This window comes from Sabethes cyaneus, chromosome 3, assembly GCF_943734655.1.
Source record: "Sabethes cyaneus chromosome 3, idSabCyanKW18_F2, whole genome shotgun sequence".
NCBI classification, from domain to species: Eukaryota; Metazoa; Arthropoda; class Insecta; order Diptera; family Culicidae; genus Sabethes; species Sabethes cyaneus.
Genome location: NC_071355.1, coordinates 19,370,391 through 19,389,514, shown reverse-complemented (window position 1 = coordinate 19,389,514; position 19,124 = coordinate 19,370,391). Strand labels below are relative to the sequence as shown.

General features: G+C 40.3%; 1 protein-coding gene across 1 annotated transcript in view; it reads right to left on the bottom strand.

The window, feature by feature from the left end:
• The window catches only part of LOC128742839 (pair-rule protein odd-paired), a 90,618-nt gene extending 78,034 nt beyond the window's left edge, over positions 1–12,584 (bottom strand). Inside the window, exon 1 of the mRNA XM_053839317.1 lies at positions 11,612–12,584. Within this exon, the coding sequence (XP_053695292.1) occupies positions 11,612–12,584 (973 nt within the window). The remainder of the gene's footprint in view (positions 1–11,611) is intronic.
• Positions 12,585–19,124: the final 6,540 nt, after the last annotated feature.

Below are 19,124 nucleotides of genomic sequence, written 5' to 3'. Positions count from 1 at the left end.
AAACGATCCAAGCAATCAGAAATTAATTAAGATCCATCTTCCTGACGCGTACCCGTATAGGAACGCGCTGACTAACCGTTCGGTTTGGTTCCTTCGGTGCTGGTGTTGGTGTGTGGTTTGGTAAGCCGAACGGATCGATAGCCAGGAAAATTGATGTTACACGTTAATTAAATTTCGTTCTAAGGAAAGCTCTTCAACGAAAACAACAACTACCACTGCTGTTGGAATTGGAAGGAGGTTGAAACCGTTTTGAAATTGCTACCACAGAAAAGCAGGGTAATTACGGGAACAAGGCATGAATAATTTAATAATTACCGCACCATTTTCGTCCCGTTTAACGCACAGAGTGGAGACTGGTTGGTGGTAGTCGGTCTCCGGTAGTAATAGTAGGTGGATTCTTTTACAGCCACCGGCTTTGATAGGCAAAGTGGCATTCAGTGCCCTCAACCGCAGGTACTCGTACTCGTACTACGGGTTTGGTCGTGTTGATTGTTGAACGACGACGACAACAACCTGAACCCTGAAAAAGGAACGGAGGCGTTTCCCCTGGCCGAAAAGTCACACGAAAATTGGCCGCCACCAGCTCTGAATTTCACCAGCTACCTATCACGTAGTTTTCAGTGCTTTTGGTTACCTGCTGCAGCTTGACAACAATTGACTAAAGAAGTGATTTTTCCATTTAATTCAACTACTATGGAATTCACAAAATATTGACTTCACAAATCCTTGACCAAAGGAACAGGTTTATGCAATTTCACTGACATTGGGCCGTATGAATAAAAGAGTTAGAGCAAACGCTCCCATTCCCATAAGATTTACACGGGAAAGCAATCAAACTGAAGAATAGAAAATAGTATCTTCTAAGTAAATTTGTTATTTTAACTTCCGAATTTTTTCGTGTATATGACATTAGGGTGACCATCATAGTAAGCGAGTGCAAAATATACACTTTTTTATGGCTTAAGTCCGCTGAATAAAATGTTCAGCAAAGTTAAAGAACATGTAATTTTAAGTAACTTTGCTAAAGAAATGAAAGTTCTATCTCTTACGGTTGATGGACTGGAGCTATTTAAAGTTTTTTGGTCGGGCTGGACCTAAAAAATCCGTTTTTTTCTTTATATCTTTTTTGGTTTTTATTTCTGACAAATCATGCCTTCTGAGCACTTTCACACGCATGGAAAACACACATTTTGTTTGAAGAAATCAAGTTGCTATCTCCTTCGGTTCCGAAGCTACAGGCATTTTTTTAAAAAAAATATGTTTTTTTCAAATGTCAATAACGTAAAAACTGCTCAAAAGCAGCAAATCAAATTTGGTATAGATGTTTAGTAATATATTGGCCTCCGAAATTAGTTGAGATCACATCGGTCCAGGTCGGCCCTTTTTTGCTAGACCGTATTGAATATTGAAGTAAAAATTACCGTTTCACTTACCAAAATCTCAATTTTTACGTAAATAGAATGGATTAAAAAAGCGAAAATAAGTCTAAATGATTGGATTTATCTTAATCAAGTATAATTAATAATGGTATCACTTCTTGGGGCGATTTAAGTTTCTTGAAAACTGTTTGCTATTAACAAATCTGAGTACTGTAGCATCATACTCACTAAATAAATAGTTGTTATCTCTCGAAAACTTTCGTGTATGCCTTTCTCTAACTTGCCTATATCTTGGTAATTGCTTCCTGTGCCTCTTCTGACCTCATCCCAATCGGTAATAGCAGAGTATCAGCTTTGGAACCAGCTACAGTGGAGCCATGCATCAAATTTTGTGCCTTGACGACCGAGGGGTCCATGGTTTCGAGGCACTTAAAGTGTTATTCTCATTTTTTCAACCATCAAGTACAAAAGTTGGAATATTTGAAGACCACGTGTCTGTAGTAGCCCGGTTTCAACGAGAATTACTGTTATATTTTCGGCGACCACAGTTAATTAATGTTACAGTATTCACATCCCCTAAAATAAAAAGGTTTTCAGCTCGAAAAAAGACCAGAGCCACTTTCATAAGCTGAATACAGATAATTAAGATAAAAACAAGTGTTTAGACTTATTTTCGTTTGTTTTTAATCCATTCCTTTTACGTAGAAAGTGTGATTTTGGTAAGTAAACCGGTAATTTTTACTTCATTATTTAATTCGGTCTAGCAAAAAAGGGCCGACCTGGACCGCAGTGATCTCAATTAATTTCGGAGGCCAATAAATTACTAAACAGGTATACAAAATTAGATTAGCTGCTTTTGAGTAGTTTTTACGTTATTGACATTTGAAAAAACCATATTTTTTTTTAGAAAAAATGCCTGTAGCTTCGGAACCGAAGGAGATAGCAACTTGATTCCTTCAAACAAAATGTGCGTTTTTCATGCGTGTGAAAGTGCTCAGAAGGCATGATTTGTCAGAAATAAAAACCGAAAAAGATATAAAGAAAAAACGAACTTTAAATAGCTCCAGCGCATCAACCATAAGAAATAGAACTTTCATTTCTTTAGCAAAGTTACTTGAAATTACATGTTCTTTAACTTTGCCGAACATTTTATTCGGCTAACTAGCCATAAGCTAGCCATAAAAAAGTTGAAAAATGCGGAAGTTAAAATAACAAATTTACCTCGAAGATACTATCTACCTAGGACTAACGGTTTCAGCGTAATTACTTTTGTCCACCTAGATTTGGGTTTCTTCCCACGGTGCGGCATATTATTTCAAGTTGACAGCCGGGAAAGTGCTGTTTAAACGACAGCTTCTCCTAAAGTTAAAAGTCCCAGATTTTGAGAGACCTGTCCCGCAAGAGCAAGTGTCCCACATTGATTAGTTTGTTTGTTAGTATATTATTTGTGAGTTGTATGTTAAGGCGCTCAGAGCAATGCTGCAGCAGTGACAGATTTTTTTCTGAAAATTGCGAGGAGTTGTTGAAACAAGTGTATTTACAACTGAAACAGTCTAGGCACACTAGGGCACGTGCCCCACCATCTATAACAAATTTAATGTATAACAAAATAATTTCTCAGCATGCAACTGGGAAGTCCGGAGTTGTCAATTCAATTGCTCGGTATTGAACAATAATCGAATAATTTCGAGTCCAATTTAAATCAATTTTCAAGTACGATTTGGAGTTTAAATTCAAGTCAATTGTCCAATTACAAGTTGTGTTTCAAGTCCAATTTCAATGCCCTATTTTAAAGCCAATTTTTTAGTCTAATTCTAGTCCAATATCAAGCCTAATTTCATGTCCAATTCCCAGTCTAATTTCAAATCAAATTTAAAGTTCAATTTCAAAGTCCTAAATCTCAATGGAGTTTAAATCTGATATTGTGTCTAATTTAATGTCCCATCATAAGTCTAATTCCGATTCTAATTTAATTCCATTTTCACCTACGATTTCAAGTCTAATTTGTTCTGTCCAATTTAATGTCCCATTTTAAGTCCAATGTAGATCCAATTTCATCTCCAATTTCCAATTTCAAGTGCAATTTACGTCAGAATTTAGAGCCAAACCCGATGCTAATTTCAACTGCAACTTGAAATTCAACTGTGGTCTAATTTCAATGCCCCATTTCAAAGCCAATTTCTAGTCCATTCCAACTTCATTAAGATCCAATTTCACGTCCAATTACAAGCCTAATTTCAAACAAAATTTTAAGGTCCAATTTAAGTACGATTTCTTGTCTAATAATCCATTTCAGGTTCAATTCTGAACCTAATTTATTTCCAATTTTACCTCCGATTTCAATTTCAATTAAAGTCTAATTTTAACGCCAATGCACTGTGGTCCAGAAAGCCTAATTAGGTGAAATAAATTGTTTTCTCAGTAATCGTTGATTTTAGGCTATTTAAGTGTTAGCAACAAAATCTTAATTTAGGATGCCGCTTTTTTTGGCAAGAGCTATTTTAGGCTGACTCTCAAATTAACCAAAATCCAAAAATTATCTTCAAAACGAAAGAAGATAGAGCGATATTAACTTCAGCAATTTTATAGCTTGAAGTATTTTGAGTAATATTTCGGAAGACGGAGTTGCTCTATCTCGAACCGTTTCCATATTAGGGCTTTTTTCTTGAATCAAATTAAGGTAACTCTGCTATTTTGCGGTTTTTCTCCATAACTTTATTATTTTGCATTTCCCGCAAAACACTTCTTTAGATGACTTTTGAGGCACAATGAAACGCAACTTTTGGTGAAAAAAGAAACTGGTTAAAACTAGGCCGTTTTCAAATGTTAGTATCTTAGAAAGATGCAAGTAGAGTTAAAATCGGTTGATTGCGTTTGAAACAATGTGGTTTTCTGTGCATAATATCAAAAAATTGGAGAGGGGTCTTTTGTCTATCTCAAATGAATCAACTTTGAATATGTGAGGTTTTAACAGATTTAAGTATATAAAAGTTATCGAGTTGCGCCAAAACTCCGGAACGCTTTGACTGTTCTACAGTAAACTTGGCGTACATGTTTCTTGATATAAGTGAATCAGCACAGGAGGTTGACAAAAGGAGGGTGGTAGCTAAAGGGGGGGGGGGGGGGTGGCTGGAGGTCCAAATAAGTAAAAGTGGCTGCGATAATATGAAGTTCAACGGTGGTCCTATTAAATGTCCCATTTTGAAACCGATCCTAAGTCAAATTTAATTTTAATTTTAGCAATGTCCGATGTTCCAATTTTAAGCCCAATTTGGGCTCAACAACTAGCCTTATTTAATTCTCAATTGCTACTTCCGCTTCAGGTCCAGTTGGAAGTCCAATTTTTAGTTCAATTTTGATCCAATTTTAAACAAAACGTTTAGTCCCAATCTGAAATCCAAATGCTAATGTCTAACGTCTAATCTAAAGTTAAATTTTAAGTTTGATTTCAAGTTCAATTTAAGCTTCACGGGTGAGCCCACACTGGTAGTGCCAGCGTTTAGGCCGGCAAAGCCGTGCGGTGGAACGGAGCCTCGCGCTTGGTGATGGCTGGAGCAAATATTAAAAAATGCTAGTGGACAATCCCTTGCTGTATACAAAACAATGAGCTTTTCATGAATATTTGCATGATTTTCATTTCTCTTTCGTTTAAATGTAGAGTGTAAAGTGTTAAGAAAACGTCGATGAAATTAGGCCTCGCTGCCGCTTTGGAATGTGTCATTACATAATGTGGCAAACAAGACGGTTTACGGTGGATTCGATCAAATGCAATAAGTCCGCTCCGTGGCATGGAAATCAACATGCATACCAACACGGTAAATCTACGGAAACTGCACTGCACTGCGTTGTGACGTTAATTGAGAAATTGTTCAAATATCAAAAGATAGCACTTTGTGCTTTTCTTGATATTGAAGGCGCTTTCGACAACACAACCTTCGCTTCAATTTTTACGGCTCTCTTTAAAAACAGAATCGACCACGAGCTAGATTCAAGCCATTATTTCAAGCAGAGAAATCACAGCATCGTTGGAAGATACATCGGTCACGATTTCGGTGAAGGAAACAAGTCCACAAGGAATTCTCTCACCCTTGCTTTGGTCATTGCCGGGCGACGCATTCCTTCACAAGTTATCACAGCTTAGTTAAGAGACAAAAACAGTCGAGCAATCACTAGGCGAAGAACACATACCGTTACTTCCCCTGTACTGATTGGTAGCAGCCTGAGCTTCAGTGATGAAATCAAACTCCTCGGAATAATTCTGCATAAAAACCTGAACTAAGCTCGAACAGTTCATGAATTCAGTACAGCAATCGAAGTCTGCCCCAAAGACGATCATTAAGACTATCACAATGACTTTTTAACCCAAATGCGCTTAACTAATCGACCGCGGTTTGCGGATGTCCCACCCTGAAACGTATGTTTATGAAACAACCATTTGGTCATACAATAATTCTTGAGGTGAGGAATTATGCCAAATCTCGCGTAACTTTTCAAAAGGTTCTAAGATATTCAACGAGAAGATTCTCTTCGACTCTTTTGAGCTTACTATGAAAATGCAAAAGCAGTTGAACACGTCCAGGGATGGCATGATCACTTAGACTCAATTCACATTCATTTGACAGTACCGTCTCAGCCAAGCAAAATATGACAAAGTTATGTATGGGACATTTATAGTACTGGTTATTATCTACAATTTTGCTGAACAAAGTTTTGCTGAATCTTTTGTAGTTACGATGCTATGATGCTGGTAGCTCATTAGTAGCTCAGTAAACGTAAATACAAAAGATAAGCCCAGCTTTATTCAGAAAAGTTGTAGATAATAACTAGTTCTTCAATCGTCCCATATATAACTTTTTAATACTCTGCTTGGCTGAGACGGTACTGTCAAAGGAATGTGAATTGAGTCAAACTGATTGTGCCATCCCTGAAAACGTCTGCATTACATAAACCAGTTCGCTGACATCATTAGCTAGCTAATGCTCACAAATTTTTGCGTTGAAATTCGTTTATGACGCCGTGATAATCGAAAAAGAAGTTCATTTGGAAATATTACGCCAGAAATGAACGTTATGCTAAAGGTCTTTATGCCAAATCGTCCCTAAGTTTATGCCACTTAACATTATGCCAAATGACTTTATTTTAAATGGACCTCCTCTGTTTAATAGAATATCGATCTTTTTTTTAGGTTTTCGAGGCAGATTGAAATGAATTAAATGCAACAATAAACTCAAATGTAACAGACCTAAATCACAATAAAACTTGTCCCAAATGAAATATTTCTAAACAAAATTTAAAGCCAAATGTAGATAAGAAGTTTAAACCCAAATTAGAAGACAAATGTTAACTTAATTGGAACAACACGAAGTGAACATTGAAGAGATTCTGAAACAAGACAAGATATAACAGAAAAAGCAGCAAATTTATATCTATTAAAGATAAATATAAAACAATATAGAATTAAAATCAGATTACATTAACAGATAAACTCTAAGAAAAAGATGCAATGGAGACAATTACTATATACTATACAATTGTCATGCTAGTTATAATTTGATTTCCTCATTTTTTTATTCTTCTCCTAATTTTTTCCGATTTTGAACCATTTTTTTCTCTCAATCTCTTTTTTTGTGTTCTCTTAAGTGAAACTTTCTGTGATTTTCTTCGGACTGAACTTTGCTTGAATTTCGGTTCAATTTGCATCAGTTTTCTTGAACTCCTCACCGAATCCGGTCACAATTTTATTTTAATTTAAATTAGATTTGTCTCGAATTTGTTTTACTTCGAATTAGTTTGAAATCAATGTGTACGTTATTGAAGAAACCAGGGATGGAAAAAAATCGCTTCTAGCGATCAAGATCATAGGAGCGATCAGATTCAGATTCATTGACATCACTACTTACAAGCGACAAACACTTTGTCGCGATACGCACAGATTATGACAAACCTCATGTCAGATCATGTTCATTGCATGATTGCGTCGAGAAATATAACAGATACAGACGATTGGTTGTGTGCATCGCATGAATCGCAGTACAAACAACATGTGTGACCTTTTTTCTCGCAGCTAGGTAAAATGTAACACTATGATCGACTGCTGAGACTGTTTAGAGAACAAAATCTTGTGACCAACGCTAAAGATTCACTGTTTATCATGGTCTGTACGGATCGTGATCTGTGCGTGTGGCGATAACTCATAGATTTTATCAAAATCACTGATCTTCCATCCCTGGAAGAAACTGAAAATTAGTTAATTTAAACAAAGGCAGGATTGAAGCCAAGTTTTTTGTCAACTTAAGTTTGTGTCAGTTTTGTTCGTTGATTTTTCGATACAAGGTTGTCTCAAGTTTGGTCCAAATTCAAATTGCCGATTTGAAGTTGTACAGGTTAAAAAAGAAAATGACTTATTAAATAACAGAACAATGATGAATGGTAAGGCAATGATTTTTGCGTTCCATTGGAAATCGCAATGAGTTTAATTCCCCCGGATGGAGCTTGCCTACGATGGTGGTGAAATCTGTGACAGTGTCAAGGTGAGTAGTGTCACTTTAGGCATAGCCGACATCCTTGCTTCATACTGAATTATGCATTTATCAACAATGAAGCCCAATCCTAATCTTCGGACTTTCTGGCTTTAAGATTGGTTTTGGCTTTGAGAGCGAGATTGGTCAAAAAGTAGTAAAAAACATAGAGGAGAACACGGGTGGAAAACACCAACACTCAAGCACGGATAATAAGCAGTTCGTTCAACTCATAGCGTTGCTGTAAAATGAACGAAGTGCGGAATACGGAAAAATATACCTGGTCGATATCACAATAGATCAAAATACTAGTCACTGATATAATGTCGATATAAAACAGGGAAATAAATAAAGTTAAAAGTCTATAGTATCTTTAGAGGATATTTAAAGGTGACAGGGAGCAATATCTACAAACAATCTAAAGGAGCACAGATGGGAAACCCGCTGTTACCGTTCCTTTGCAAAGAGTTAATGATAAATTTCAAAAATAAGCTGTAAGAAGCGCAGTTCGATATATACTGCTACTACTCACATTACAGTCCAATTTATATAGAAAATTCCATAGAAAATGGGACTGTTTTGCAATGAGCGACAGTATAGCAATTACAAATAGTATGCCACTAGAAACAATTAAAAAATAAAACTTTCTTTCCTGGACATAATCTTGATTAGACAACACGAAACATGGTTGTCATTATGCCAGATTTTTGATTGCGCTCCCGATAAACAGATAAAGCTCAAAATCTCCCAGATATTTGGCTATGTGCGACATTTTTTGCCAGATTTTCATTCCTTTCGGGATTTTCGGGAACACCTGTTGGCAATCCTGACCCAAAACCTTAGGCAATTTCTAAGTTAAAACATATTGGAAACCAACCAGTACAAACCGAGTTAGACCTGGCCCATTCAACCATTATCCGTATCAGTACAAAATGATGGCATATCACCGTGTGATCTATAGAACAGAAAAATTGCCTCCTTATGAGCGAGGGAAAGCAAAAACCATAAGTATAGAGTACTCCAAGGCTATTTTCGGACAAATTCATGGAACTTTTTCTATATATAGTATCGTTTGTTCGATTTAATCGACGATTTTCGTCGAAATAAGTATGAAGATTTGCAAATACCAGTTAGTCCGGACGTTTCGAGCTACTGCTGGTCTCGCTCATCATCTGCGGACAACTTTTTCGTCCGTTAGGTTCTACCAAGTAGCTAAAACCAGCAGTAGCTCGAAACGTCCGGACTAACTAGTATTTGAAAATCTTCATACTTATTTCGCCGAAAAACATTTGGCAAGCAACCTGCAGCTGCGAACTGTAAAAGCAACAATTTTCTTAACTTCTGGCTGGAACCACTCACTGCCTTTAGTGGAATAATCCATGAAGTGGATTATCTTTTCTGCCTTCTGACTTGGGAGGTTGTCACTGTATTAAAATTCAGTCAAATAGTGCAGTGGTACAACGACAATGGCGTTACTGTAGTTCCCAAGGTGTGAAATACGGTCAATAGCTTGATTGATTGAGAAGTGCGAAAACAGCCAGAGGAAATAATCGAGAAACCCGGCATTAAATCCACAAATGCAAAAAAAGTTTTAAGAAATAAAACGTAATTTTGATGAACAAAATCGGAGAAAATGCCATTTAAGCCCTCTAAAGGGCACCGTTGTAAAACGATGTGATCAAGTCAATGAGTGTTTTTCTCGTGGGAGCGATCAGATTCAGATTCCTTGACATCACTGTATGTAAGTGACAAATACTTTGTCGTGATGTACAGATTATGACTGGAAAAGCTCATGTCAGATCATGTTCATTGCTTGTTCGCTAGCTGAGAAATATAACAAATAGAGACGATCGGTTTTTGAGTGCATTGCGTGAATCTCTATACAAACAGCATGAGTAATCTTTTTTCTCGCATGTTTTAGGTAAAATCTAACACTGACAATCGTCTGATAAGCATTGATAAGAGATCAAAATCTTGTGATTAAAGATAAGGCTTCACTCTTTGTCATGAACTGATCCAAATCACCAATTTTCCATCCCTGTGGAGGTATTATTTTATACTAACCGGTTGGCAGTCTTATTAAATTAGGACAGATTTTATACTCTCCTGTGTTTCGATTATGTTTTCAGTGATTATCATGGATGAAAAATAAGTAAAAAATATAACATGAAACTGAAAAGCAATAAATCAAAATTGAAAAAGTTCAAGAAAAGGTTAGATGAAAATATGCACAGTGAAAATAACTAATTATAAATCAACACTTCTTCTCTCTACTAATCAGAACCAAGAGGCTAAGCTTAGTTGAACGAAATCCAGGAAAACGTTGAATATTGTTGAACAATATTTTCTTTATCCGGTTTAAAAAAATGTAAATTTATAGAAATATAGATCGGTGACGCAATAGGTAACAGAATATGAAAACAAAAATATTTTTTGCCCATTTCCTAACTCGATTTGGAAGTGAATTTGTCGTACGAATAAATTTGATTATTAATAATATTAATTAACAATGGAAACAGATTCATTTCACAATCATCACGTCTATTGTCTATAAAACAATTATGAAAGGAATGTCCTCACCAATCTTCGATCTGGCACTGGCACCCAGACTCCAGATCACACTCAAATTATATCCAGATTCACTTTGTTTAATCACTATTTCAAGAAATTCCCAAAATGCCGCCGGCAACATTTTGCTACTTGCAACTGAACGTACTAATTTAGTAACATTCCATAATAAGTTGTATGAATCATGTTGCTTCTAAGATCTTGCTTCTAACGACTAACTTTTAGCACAAATTTAACTTTTTTTTAGAAAACACATGTAGATACTAAACGAGATAAATATGAACTACTTGGGAACCAGATTCGGAAGAAAAAGTTGAATCAAAATTGTCACAATGACTCGTGCAGACATTTTAGAAAAAACTGAGAGACAAAATTGAAATGAAATGGAACGTTTAACCTTTGGCACCGTAAAGTGATTTTACCGCCGACGCGAAATCTTATCAGTCATGTGCAACAATTGCATCTGTCAGTGTCATGTATTTTATCAAAGTTGGCATTGAAAGAGGTTACATTTGAAAACGCGTCCTTCGTTGGCAAGACCAGTCATGCACATTAAAATGTACTTTACTAATTTTAAGCACTGCAAAAACTGATAAAACACTGATTATTAAAGGATAAACTGCTGGGCATGAAAACAGGCTTCAAACATAGCTTCTCAGCTTGCGAGTTTTCACGTCGGTGAAAGAAGACTACGTTTTGGTTTAAACTATGTACTTACTGTAAAGGTATTTTAAACTGGTTTTCAAAAATACAATTAAAACTAAACAAAAAAAGCTCTGCTTGACATCTAAAGCAAGCGGATGCATCGATTGCCACTGATTGAGCATATGTACCGTTGTTGTTAACCCCGCAACAATGAACATCTAGTTACGCAACAACAATGACAACCGACTGGCTGTCGCCAGTCCGGTCCGGTCCCGGCCCGGATCCCGATTAGCTTCGGGTACCTCTCGGAAAACATTGAATCAAGTTCGTTTGAACTGAGCAATAACAATCACTTCACCGAAACCGTCGGAAGGCGACATTGTTTCCGCTTTCTATGTTAGACGTTGTCATCTTCCCAGAAGGCCCTTTCGGGGTGGTTTTGCGTACTTGCATGAAAACAAAGAAACAAACAAAACAAAGCAAAGCAAAGAAAAAACTTACCAGTATGGGTCCGCTTGTGGATCTTGAGATTCTCCGAGCGGGCAAACACTTTGCCGCAGGCTGGAAACGGACAGGGAAACGGTTTCTCGCCGGTGTGCACCCGGATGTGATTGACCAGTTTGTACTTGGCCTTGAAGGGGCGCCCGTTGCGGGTGCAACCGAGCCAGAAGCACGCATGGGTGGTACATTCCGGGCCCCCGACGTGGTCCACCGTCAGGTGCGTGACGATTTCCTGCATCGAGTGGAAGATCTTGTTGCACGTCTTGCGGCTGCCGTCCGCCACGGCGGCGGCCGCTGCCGCACTCAGTGCGGTCAGCCCTAGCCCCAGATGGTGCGGCGGGAGTTCCGGCTCGACCCAGAGGCATTGCATTTCCTGCTTGATCGACGGTGGATGACGCATGTAGCGAAAGAACGCCCCCGAGGTGCCCGGATTGACCGGCAGGTTTGCCAAATGCTGGTGATGTACCGAGGGATAGTTGCTCTGGTGGTAAGGATGGGCGTAATCCGCTGACAGGCCCATTCTCATCTGATGTGGGTGAAAGTGATGATTGCTGAGGGACGTGGCCGAGTGATGGTTCAGGTTATCATGCACGGCCGGATGTGCGTGATGGAACAGCGAGGTTGGGTCACCGGTGGCACCGGCGGCCGAGGTACTAAAGTAATCATTGTCACGCTTCAACGCCAGGAAGTCCCTCGAGTGGTACGGGGCCATATGACTCATGTGCGAAGGCGGTGATAAATGATGGGTGTTGTAAGTACTGCTCGCATTCGCCGATGATTGATAGAAGGATTGCGATGACAACATATCACTTGGCGTGTTGGCACTTCCCACCGATGGGGGCAACATACTTCCGGTACTGGCGGTTTCCACGTCACTTTGCTCCAGATGATCCGGAGACATTTTAATCCCGAACGTTGCCAGATGTGAATGATGTGCCGTCGATGCTGTGTCCATAAAAGCATTCATCATCATTCTGGACGCGGGGTGTAACACTAAGCTGGCCACCTAACGCACTAGTTTGACAGTAATAAAATGCACTGTTTTTCTACACTGAACAATTAACTTGCGTATGGGATAAGTACCGCATCTAGCGTATTTGAAACATTTGTCTTCCCCGTGAACGGCCGTAAGCTGTCACTGCATTTTGTTTCAGAACTTTCAAACCAAAGTGGTATTATTCAGTATTTTTCACAAACGACGCACACGACACGGAACGCACGGAAAGAAAACACTTATCGCTTCTTCACGCTGGGCGATCACCTCGCGATATCACCGAAGGCCGCAGGCTGCAATTGCACATTGACACACTCACGGGTGCTAGCTAGGTTCGAATACCGAGTGGTTTGTCCGAAATCGCGCTGTGAGAGCCACACAGCAGTATGGTGTTTACAATACGACACACGCAGCGGGACTAAACTTTAAAATTCTATCAAGATTTGACCTCACTACAGGAATCCCCGTATCCTATTGAGCGAACGAACGTTGGTAGCGTACTGACTCGAACGCAGGCAAGAGCAGGAGAACCAACGGCAATCCAAGCAAGCACTGAATCGTCAAACACGGTGGGAAGGCGTAACCACGCCTCCCTTTGCCGTGTCGTTACTTATCGCAATCGCTACATACAATTGTCTCCCTTTCACTCCGCACCTTCCATAGCAGAGCAAAATGAACCTCTCCCGCTCTCGCACCATCCACAACATTCTCCGTCTCGCTCCTGCGAAAGCAGCAACGCAACAAACCGAAACGAACCCGTACGTAAACCGTTTGCGTGTTTCTCACTTTTTCGTTCCATCCATTCCATTTCGGCCGCAGCCAGCGCAGCCTCGCCATCGAGAAGATCGTTTTAATTTGCTACGAATCGAATGGCAGCCAGCAGATGGAAAGAAACAGTTTTATTTTCCCTCGCTCTCGCTCACTCCACCGCCGGAAGCCTGCCATTTCGCTTCCCCCTACGGGGATTCGCCTCGACCCGGTCAACGGGCAATGAATATTTTATTATTAATTTAACCAAAAATTGTTATTGTTAAAATATTTGTCAAATTTGTCAACCTTAGTCAAATATTCACAGTCGGGGAGTCGGTCGGACCGGGCCATGTGTGACCGACCAGACCAGTCGGTCGATTCGTTCCGCGTGCGCCTCTCTCACACACGCGCGTTTTGCTCTCGCAGGAGCAGAAAAGGGACAATTCCAACCGCATGCAAACGCAAACGCACGACACGCCACTGCGCGGCGGCGTCTCGCACTCGCGCGTTCGTACGCGCAGTCAGGAATTTAGTCCTCTCGCGAACCTCTGCTCCTTCTGCTCCCCCCGTGCCTTTCGAGTAGCGATCGTGGTCGTCTCAACACTTGCTGACCGATCGCGTCGCCTCCGACGACTCCGGTCGGTCCCGGGCGGGAACTGCGATATCTGTTGTCATTTCTCTTCCTTTGTTCGCGTAAATTTCATAATTGAGTGGTAACACCTTGTCTGCCGACGAAATTCGGCTGGCCCCATAGGTGGTGTGTTTATCTAGCATTCCGCGTGCTCTGTCCGAATCCCACCCGATCTCCGCCGATCGTCGATCGCGGACCAGGAGGAGGCAAGGATTGATGCGGCAGCAGCCGCACCAGCGTGTGCTGTTTGTCGCCAAAGTCACACCAACTGAGTGTGCTACGGAGGGGTTCGTCCAGTTGTTGTCGAGGCGAGGCAGCGGCAGTGCAGAGCAGCAAGGTGCGATCATGTTTCCTTTTTTTTTAATTAGCTCCCATTGCGCACCAGCAAGCTGCTCGAATTGCTTGCTATACGAGCGAGCGAACCTTTTTCGCCAATTGCACGACTTTCCCGTGATAGGGCGATCGCGCGATCGCGATCCTGTCCTGCTCTCGGTGGAGCAATTATAATTAGCTTTCGTAAATGGTGCGATCGGGATCGATTCGGTTCAGCGGCATGGGATGGCCACCGATGCTGCTGCTGCTGCTGCTGCTGCCGCATATGGTCTGGCGCGGTAGATTTTGTTTTTGTGGCTGCCCCTAATTGGACCCATAAAACCCAGTGGGGACAGCTGTGATCAATTGTAATTATAGATGTTGATGGGAGAAAATTTACATGATTAGAACTATTCCAAAAAGGGTTCTGTCGTAATTTATCGGTAAACATTTTTCTTTGAATACTTATAAGCTTAACCGTCTCTGTCCCATGATAGCACAGGTGATCCATGACTCCATGACGGGTTGCTTATTCAGACGAACGAGAACCGTAAACCACCCAAACACTCTTGGGAGAGAGCTGAAAGCAGAATAAAACTAATATTTGCCCAGCTAGAGAAAACTAGTTTTTAATAATCTCATGAAAATCGTGAAAAATAGGTTTTATCATTGTACCTGTATGCTTATTGTAAATGCATCTATGAATGCTCCAAATTCGATCAATCTTAGTGTGTAAGTTTTTGGTTATGTAGCAGAATAAAATGGAAAACTTTTTCTCTAACTCGTCAGACGTTAGTGTTAACTAACGCCCGTTACGCAATCGCACTAGTGGTGCCTTTGTGCCTTATGTTCAATAAAGCTCGAATGGAAAATTTCCGAATATCTGGAAGCAGTCATTTATGTTTCCTGTTTTCAAAATTGGCGCCCGTCGGAATGTTCAGAGACATCGTGGTATTACCAGTCTTTCGGATGCATCAAAGCTGTTTGAAATAGTAGTGAGTAATTTCATCCTTGCTAGTACAAAATGCTACATTTCTACCGACCAACTCGGATTTATGCCTGAGCTATCCGTAAGCACCAAACTTATGGATTTTACGTCTACATGTATATCCTATATGGAACAAAAAGCACAGATCGACGTGATCTATCGACGTGTTCCTCAAGGCAGCAACATGGGGCCTCTACTGTTTTTGTTGTTTTTCGATTATATTGCTTCGTTGCTTAGAATTAGATGCAAACTGACGTTCGTTGATGATCTGAAATTATATTAGGTGATTCTTTCTATAGACGACTGTGTCCGGCTGCAGAGGTTCTTGGATTTGTTTATCGATTGGTGTGGCGGAGATATAAAATGACGAGATCGATTCACCAAGGTCCAGTCTATCTTGAATATTTGTGCGTCGTGACGTTTGCTCCGATCAACCGTACTACTGCAGCCGAGATTCCACCGGACAACTTTTGGATCCCATGAACGAGCTTTCTCTGCCTTTTGAGCCTTTTTGAGTTTGATGAAAGGTTTGTTCAATTTTGCAATTTTGTAACAAATAAAGGTTTAGAAACTGGTCGAAAAACGCGAAATAGAACCAAGGCCCCGTGTGTGTGCGTGCGTTTTTTTTTGGTGAGGAAAATCCTGGCATACTAATGTTCCGTGGCACTGTGTAAGACTCTACTGAAAACCTCACCTTCTTCTAATCCCAAACTTCCAGGAACCGCAGTTAAGCATTACTTCGGGAGCCGGGTGTGACTTTGTACTGCTTCCAGCTTGTCATGCTGGACCGCTATACCGAAGTATTGATGTGCATACGCATGCATGTTGCAACCGCCTCGTATTACTTTTAATAGCCGAACTATAAGGTATGATCCGAGCCAATGAGGTGATCGCCTTTGACAGTTTTGTGCAGATGTAGTCGACGTGACTATTGAATTTCAGTCGGTCGTTAACAGGGGATCAAAATATCATTGTTTATACGCAGAAATAACCGACAAAAACGAAGAGCGATAAACCATCAGTTATTCTCTGCCTATAAAACAAACATACGTAGCAACAAGAATGTATCACGATAACAAAATAATAGGATAAATGAATGACCCTTCACGCCAGTGAGAAGGACAACTTTCGGTGAGAATATATTTTGATACACACTCGCTCTCACAAGTGCTTGTTGTTGCTGATACAGGTATACAATAAAATATATGTTTGTCGCAAGTCGACTGGTTAACGACAATACTTTATCAGCAACTTGAACCAAAGGGACAAACAGCAAAAACCTTAAGAAAATGACTAGCTTGCTTTGATCCAAAGTCTGGCGGGCAGTGTTACCTTGGTAACTACCAAACACTGCTGCTGCCGACGCAGTGTAACATGATTAGGATTGCTTTTGTTGCGTACAATATGTATTGCATACAGCAGTGTGTCCTTTTCGCAGGTAACAACATGGTTGTCAGGATACATCTGTACAGCTACGTTATCTTGTTATTGTCCTAACTTCCATACAATAGTGACAAACTTTCATCATACATTGTCGCAACATTTTGAAGTAGGGACAATATCTTTGTCTCTTGTGCGTTCGTGATTTTTGATTCCCTGGTCGTTAACCATCACACCTAGTTTAAAGTTCCGTTGTACGTTCCGTTCCACATTGTTGAGACGCTGTGTTTTAGAAAATTGGAAAATAGTCTTTATATATGTCAAAATGGTTAGGTGTCCGGTACTGGGGGACTTCCCCTTACATAGTAGAATTAAATTGGATAAGTTTTCTTTTTATTTGATTTCCAGATGGAGTTGGAGGCCAGGCGGCTGAATCGAGTTTCGGAAATAGATTCCCTATGATGACCAACATTTTCTCAGGATTTGTTTCAGAGGGAACTTTGGGATCATTGATTTTCGTCTTTGCCACTCTGCACTAGCACGGTGGAAACTCACCGTCTCATTCCACCAATACCTATATATGTATGGCGGTGACCATATCTCGGCTCGCGTTTTATTAGCATGGTTGGGTCACCTGCATTCGTCAGTACCGCAGTCAAGTGCAACGCGTTCTGGTTATAGAGGTTAGGTTCATGCCAAGTGCTTCGATGAACAGGTCACTGTCAAAATCTTTTGTTCTCTATGTCCGCTTACTAGTGCGCAAGCGGTTTCTCGCCAGACGTGGCCGCCGATGGTGAACCAGATCGCTTAGTGATCGCTGTGCGTGTACTCCTTACTCACCCTCCAATTTATACTCATACATTCTGAATTTCTAACATGCTGTGCCCTCTCGCACTGGTAGCGCTACTCCCCCATTATACTGCCCAGTCGTTAAGGTCACCAGCAATGACAACTGACATTGAAAACTTCACTCGAGACTCCAACTTGGTGGTGCAATTAGCTGCTACACATGAGACTCCTATGACTCTGGCAATCACGAAGCCTTTATCGCTGTTCGATACCACTTCCTCGAAAAGAAATTTTCCTCTCCACCATATCGCCACCTTTCTAGCCTTATCGGCAGTCCATCTCTGTTCGTCAGACGGAACTCTTTACGGTTCAGCTACCATAGCTTATAGCATTTGGCTTTAGCACTGGATTGCCAAAGCAGCTGGTGCGCCGTGTCGCAATGGTTGAACTTTACGAGTATTTGGCTTACCTCCATCGTCTTTTTTAGCCAGCAATTTCTGGAACACCAGGCACTTTTCACCACCTCCCCAGTAACAATTTGAGTTTTATTACACTCTTATGATGGTATTTAAGACCTCTGAATCCCTTCCTTATGCGGATTGGCACTGGAATATTTCGAAGATCGAACTGCTTTATCAGTGCATTCCGTCGCTCGTCTTCCGTCGTGACTTCATCCATATATTTAAAGATGAATGTCGCTTCTTGGGAAAAAGCTCTCGCCTTAATCGCGTCACCCAAAGACTTTTCTACTACTGTGTTACCTGACTCACTGCGAATATGCGTTGTATTCGCGGGATCGTGTTGGTTCGAAAAATATCGCCCTAGTATCGAAAATATCGTTAATTTTGATCACTAAAAATAACGTACTTAAACGTTATATTTCATGTGCCAGTAGTACGCAATAATTGTATTGTGAAACTGAATTGTTATTTATGCAACCTTTCACAAATTAAATGCAATAACAAAAGCACGACTTATAAAAAATCGTTTGTTAACGATATTAACTGCATATGCGTTATGAACGAATAAAACGTATGGTTACGTTTTATTTCAATAATACGCATATTAGCAGTGAGTCAGGTAAACCAGTAGCTCTTTGTAAGTGGAGCTCCTGACTGACTGATCTTTTTACCTTTGTTATACTATAACAAAGGTTTAAAAATTGGTCGAAAAAACACGAAGTTGATCCGAGGCCCGGAGGGCCGAGTCACATATACCAATCGATAAGGTTCGACGAATTGAGCAATGTGTGTGTGTGTGTGTGTGTGTGTGTGTGTGTGTGTGTGTGTGTGTGTGTGTGTGTGTGTGTGTGTGTGTGTGTGTGTGTGTGTGTGTGTGTGTGTGTGTGTGTGTGTGTGTGTGTGTGTGTGTGTGTGTGTGTGTGTGTGTGTGTGTGTGTGTGTGTGTGTGTGTGTGTGTGTGTGTGTGTGTGTGTGTGTGTGTGTGTGTGTGTGTGTGTGTGTGTGTGTGTGTGTGTGTGTGTGTGTGTGTGTGTGTGTGTGACGCTTGACTTTAGTCGTCTGTTTCTCGGAGATGGCTGAACCGATTCATTCGCTTTAACGCTTATTTGAAAGGTGTTATCACCTTGTAGATCACTATTGAATTGTTTTGCGGTCCGACATTTTGTTTAAAAGTTATAAGCAAAAATGTAAAAATTACGTGACATGAT